At 32.6% G+C, this 6000-nt stretch overlaps 1 protein-coding gene across 1 annotated transcript; it reads right to left on the reverse strand.

Annotated features, from left to right (window-relative positions):
• Window positions 1-3933: 3933 nt before the first annotated feature.
• LOC112450265 lies at window positions 3934-5884 on the reverse strand. The gene is made up of 3 exons (XM_037977383.1): window positions 5840-5884; window positions 5416-5751; window positions 3934-4639 (listed from the first exon to the last, which is right to left on the reverse strand). Exons 1-3 carry the CDS (start codon window positions 5880-5882, stop codon window positions 4254-4256), a joined length of 765 nt encoding a protein of 254 aa, XP_037833311.1. The 5' UTR covers window positions 5883-5884; the 3' UTR covers window positions 3934-4253.
• Window positions 5885-6000: the final 116 nt, after the last annotated feature.

The following is a 6000-nucleotide window of genomic DNA, read 5'->3' on the forward strand; positions in this document are numbered from 1 at the left end:
TGTAATCAAACTCTGATGCATACCAAAAAAGCAAATTCTGGCCCGCCTAAAAACCTCGGTCTCAGTTCGGGGGGTGGGGGTTTGGCTTGATTGACTCAGTGCAGTGTAAATGCGAACCACAGCAGCTGAAAATAAAACAAAATGTTGCAATGTTGGTCCTCAATTGAACTGAGTCTACCGTGCTATCAGGTGTGAATATAGTCTATGACAGGTTAAAGTCTAACACTGAGTTTATTACCAGGCAAAGGTCATACACAGAGGGACTGTCAAAGAAACAAACTAATTGAATGTATATTTTACAAACTGGCATGAGAATTTAGGAGTTTTTATGTTTGACCTGTGAATCAATCAAAATCAATCAAATTTTATTTGTATAGCACATTTCAGCAGCAAGGCATTTCAAGGTGCTTTACATAATTAAAAAAACAAAGTTCTCCACCAAAGTTCAAAAACATGGACAAATAAGGAAAATCTTTTATTACATGATGAGTTTCTGTTTTTAACCCGATGTTGTATATATGACTTGGATTGGTGACATAAAAAATAACTCACACTATAAACATTTATTATAATATTGAATTAAACAGCAAAAAATGCTAATACAATCGATAGAATTGGTACAAACGTTTCATTATTTGACTGTAACTCAGCCTCTTAATTTATTACTAAATAATGGAATAGTCATTGCACAAACTTTTATTTGGAGTAAATGAGTTTGTTCACTGGCAATATGAGGAATCAGAGATCAGGAATCCTTTTAAAAAGTTTTAACTGCAGCATCAATCTTCTGTATTTCAGCATATCCATCTTTAAAGACACCAGTGTTTACATTCATCTCAGTGAAGATGGCAGCAGTATAGACCCGTTTATCCTCAGCTCTCTAAGATAACAAAGAAAATCCGGAAGTTAAGAAAAGACTCCAAACGTTTAGTGGGAAAAATTCCATTGTTGCATATTTACCAGCAGATTTTTCCATTCTTCACAGGGTAATTGGACTGCAACTCCAGCTGAAATGATAATAATAATCACCATAAAAAAGATAAAAAATAGCTTCACTACAGTAGTTTTAAATGTATATATATATTTACAGTTTAATAAAAACACATCAAATAAGAAAAAGTTAGAGAGAAAAACAAGTCATGGCTTCTTTTCTGCTCCAGATGTTGACCATTGAGTCTTAAATATTGTTAGCATTTTTGAACCTAAAATTTTTTCACATTATTTTGCATTAAAAATGTATTTTTTAAAAAAGGACAAAATAAGCATGTGCTATAAGAAGCAGGATCTGTTCCAAGTTGGTCTTGTGTTCATAGACGTGGCTGGTAGGTGGGGGATTAGACGGAGGCAGACGAACAGGACCGGACAGGGAGTGCCCGTTGGGTTAATTTTTTTTTTTAACAAATCAAACAATTACTGGGCAAATTTGCAGCCTTCTTTGTTCTTTAAATGCACATGCCATTTGTAAAAGTGATTCAAGTTTGTTTAAACAGGTAGTTATGTAAGATTTTTTGCTATAATCAGCAAGTTGTGTTTTTTAATATTTCTTTAAACCTACATTGCATATTTACTGACAGAGACATTGGGTAAACTTAGTAAAATCTGTTTTTCTTTTTTACCTTTTACTTTCAGGTATGTTCCAGTCCATTCATTTATCCCTCTCCGGTCACTGACTTCACAATGATAGGTTCCCTCATCTTCCTGGGTTGTCCTTAATACTGACAGCTTTAGAGATTTTTCATTAATCTCAATCTTCCATATTGAATGATTAAATGGAGAGTTTTCTGGTTTTTGATTTTTTATGACCGATTTCACAATCAGTTTCAGAATATCCCCTGGACTCTGCTTGTACCAGTGGACTGTGCTTTCAGCAGTAGGAGACAGAGCACATGTCAAGGCTGCAGGTTGACCGAGCTCAACTAGCATCACTGGCATCAGGGAATCTGAACAGAAAGAAAACAAATATATAACATATAAAATAGAAACAGTTTAAATGTACCAAACAAAAACCTGAATTTGAAAGTACTCACATGCCTGATGAAAAACAAGCAACATTACCCAAAACACGATCATCCTCATCTTGTCACTTGTTAAAGACTTTGTCAGTGTTTTAATTTGTGTAGGAGCGGCTAAAATCCTGTACATCACACCGTTAGATTCAGATTTAGCACTGAGCCAGGTGTAATTTGTAAGGGAAGATGGGTTAATGGCAGCAATAACTACAAATGCAAACATAGAGAGTAGAGAGAGTAAAGTCAGCATAACGAGGAAAGGTAGTCAGTTTGACCTCCAGCAGTCTGCATCTGTGGTACTTTAATGAATGAATGAAGCTTTATTGGCATTGTCACAAGTAAAACAAAACTGCAGAGGTGTTTGAACAGAGTTTTTTGGGGCACAGCATTGAATAACAACATGTACATTAAATGTAAAAAAGCTTAGGAAGGTGTATCAGTCACAGTAAAAGAAAGAAGATCATTTATCTTCAAGAGAAGGCTTTTGCATTTAATAAATGGTTATAACAGGTAATCTGTTCATTATTCATATATTATTTTAAGAAGGCTTTGTCAGAAAACTATATTATTATAGTATTGTTGTATCTATGAAAACAAATTCAAATTACTTATACATTATTTTTTTTTCCTGAGTTCTGTTCATACTGTCTGCAAAACAAAAAAACTGAATCAACCGTTTTGTAAAAAAAACAAACAAAAAATGATAAAGCCTCTTACACTTCTGACAAAAAAAATGGTCTTTTGGAATATATAAGTCTTGAATTCTGGAGCCATTAGAACTTAAAAAAAAAGAAAAGAAAAAAACTATACATCCAAACAATATCAGTTCATCAAATTGTGACACTTCTCACCATGTTAGAAATCAATTTACAGTAAAATACGTTAAAAAGGAACAATGACGGGTTGCTCCACCTCTACCTATGATATCGGCATGGTGCTTTAAAATATGGTACATTTTTGTATCTTTTGTCAGTTTTTTTAAGATACAAGATAAAGATGTTTGTACCCTGAGGTGATTTTATTGACAATTTTTGACAAGTTTCTTGTTTGTCAATTAAAATATTGAATGTTTTGAAACATCATATGAAGTGATTATTTGAAAAAAAAATGTTTCTGGCTTTAAACTTCATGTTAATTATTCTTTACATAACTGTATAATTAATTTTACCAAAATGAAAAAAAAAAAACTATAGCAAAAATTTCTTTTCTAATATAAGAAGATAAAACACATCTATTCCAGTTTTATGAAGATACAGTTCATTCAGAATTTAACTTGGGAATATTAACTTTCTTCAGGTTTCATCTGCTTCTTCTTCCAGTTTTAGCTTTCCTTCCAGAAAAATTCAGTGCAGCATAGTTGACATTGTTTCCACTTTCTGCCTGTGCAACAAATAAACAGATTATTGCAACGTTATTTTGTTACATTCAACTTTTATGAACTGTGTTCGTAAAAAAAAATAAAGATGCATTTTCTGTAGTGTCCTTACAGTAACAGTGATTGGTTGGCTTGAGTCGTGATGTCTTTCTTCTGAAGGGTTGTTTTCTGTCCCTGATAATAAATTAAAAAGGAAACTTTAAGCATCTAATTTAATTTTTACTTTTGATACACATCTGACTGAACAGTCTACTTTTATTCATTCAGGACACTGATCAATTATTGCTCTTTAGGAACGTGACAAAACATGATAAACACACTTTTTGAGATCAGAACCTTACCTGTTTGACCAGAAGCTTTAATTATTTTTATAAATTCACTTAAGCTCAAAAATATATAAAAATAAGCCTTGTAATATATTGGTAGAACAATTCACCACAGTTTTCAGGTAAAAAAAACAAAAGTATAAAACAAATCCAAAAAGCTTAAGAGGAAACCAAATTATGGCTTCTTTTCAGCTCCAGTTGTTCAAAAGTGTTATTCAAAATGTTTGTTTTTTTTGTTTTATTTATCTAATTTTTCAAATACACAACATTACCCTACTTTTTACAATGTTACATAATTCTTAGTGTGGAAACCTTTTACGTAAACTCATTATTCTTTAAATATTAAAGTAATTAAACAGTACATACCTTTGAATTGTTTAGATGCTGATTTCTGAATTTGGTAACAGATGAAAATAATGTTTAAAATCACAGAAATGGTCAAACAGGTTATCACTGTCAGGAAAGTAGGATGTGTAAAGCATGCCGTTTCCCCTAAAATAAAAAATAAAAGTAATTTAAACTGACTTATTGTGTTTATGACAGTTACAGAAGAACATCTTGTACAGATAACAATATTTTACCTTTTTCCACTTTGGTTCCATTTCCAAATATTATCTCTCCACATGTGGCCACGGCACAGTAATAATTTGCAGCATTGGAAGGGATCTTGTTTGGAAAATTATAAAAACAACTCTTCTCTTCTTGTTTCTCACACTGTGGGAGACTGCTGTTTTTAATGTAAATAACATCAGGATGAGAGTTTCCATCTTGGGTTCTGAACCAGACCACACTGAGATCTTCTGAACACGTCTTGCTGTCAGAATCAGAGAGGACTGAACACTGCAGAGTCTTAGAGTCTCCTGGATGAGCTGGATCTGATTCTGTCAGCTGCTGAACAACAGCATAGTTTGATGTCCTCGCAGTTTTTCCTGCACAACAAACAACAGTTTGAAAGTCAATAGAAGTATGACTTGGATGTGTCTTCATTAATTTTACTATTAAAGATAGAGGATTTTTTTTTCAGTCTAATATTCATTGCCAAGCAAAAAAACATAAATTTAACTTTTTTATTTGTATTTTCTTTTGTATTTTTACATGACATTGTACCACATTTTTCAAATATTTTTTTAGAATAGTTTTAAATATAATAAAAAGCCACTGCTTAATTTTTTTTTAAATTGTCCTCTCCTGAGAAAACCTGTTCCTGTAGCACACCTAAACCACCTTTTTTTCTGAACAGCTTTACATGTTTTTTTTTTTTTTTCTAATGTTGTGTTTTTTGTTTTGTACCCTGGAACTAAACTCATTCATATTAATGACAAAGTAATTAAACTATAAATCAAGTGTTTAATTTTTTTTATTTTGGAGCATTATTAGGGTTTCTCATATGTCATTTTTGTTTATATAAAATTGGCTGCAAAAATACTAACTTTAATTGCATATTAGGGATGGGGTGTACTTTTTAGAATATCTAAATAAAACAAGAATTTGAACAGTTATTGCAACCATCATGGCCGTCTTTATATATTTATCTATTTTTATACCACTATCTGGTAGTGACGCATCAAGTTGTCTACAAACGGTAGTTAGGAAAGTTTTTATGCCATGAAACTTGAAACTTGAAAATATGTATTTTTAAAGCTACATTGCAGATTTACTAACAGAAACAACAGCAAAAGTTTGTGAAGTTTTTCATGTGTTTTACCTTTTACCATCAGATATTCTCCATACGATTTGTGAACTCCCTTCCAACCAATGATCACACAATGATAGGTTCCTTCATCTTCCTGTGTTACCGTCAAAATTGACAGCTTGGTGGTTTTCTCATCCTTCTCAATCTTCCATTTTGATTCAGAAAATCCTTCTCCATACTCAGATATTGGGTCAACCTTAAGTTTAATGTCCGATTTCCAAATCAGCCTCAAAATATCCCCTGGACTGTGCTTGAACCAGAAGATATGATATTCGTTGGCATTGGGCAGATCACATGTAACGTTGGCAGTTTCCCCGAGCTGAACTGACATCAGTGGCATCAGAGAATCTAAACAGAAATAAACCCAAAACAGTATAACAAAAAATAGAAACAGTTTAAATGCACCTACCAAATTGCTAAATTTGAAATTACTCACATGTCTGATGAAAAACAAGCAACATAACCCAAAACACGATCATCTTCATCTTGTCACTTGTTAAGGAGTTTGTCAGGGTTTTAATTAGTGTAGGAGCAGCCAAAATCCTGTACGTCATAACGTCAGATTCATCTCATTGGTTGTCACTGAACACAGATTCT

The sequence above is a fragment of the Kryptolebias marmoratus genome, linkage group LG9 (genome assembly GCF_001649575.2).
Source record: "Kryptolebias marmoratus isolate JLee-2015 linkage group LG9, ASM164957v2, whole genome shotgun sequence".
In the NCBI taxonomy this organism is placed as follows: domain Eukaryota; kingdom Metazoa; phylum Chordata; class Actinopteri; order Cyprinodontiformes; family Rivulidae; genus Kryptolebias; species Kryptolebias marmoratus.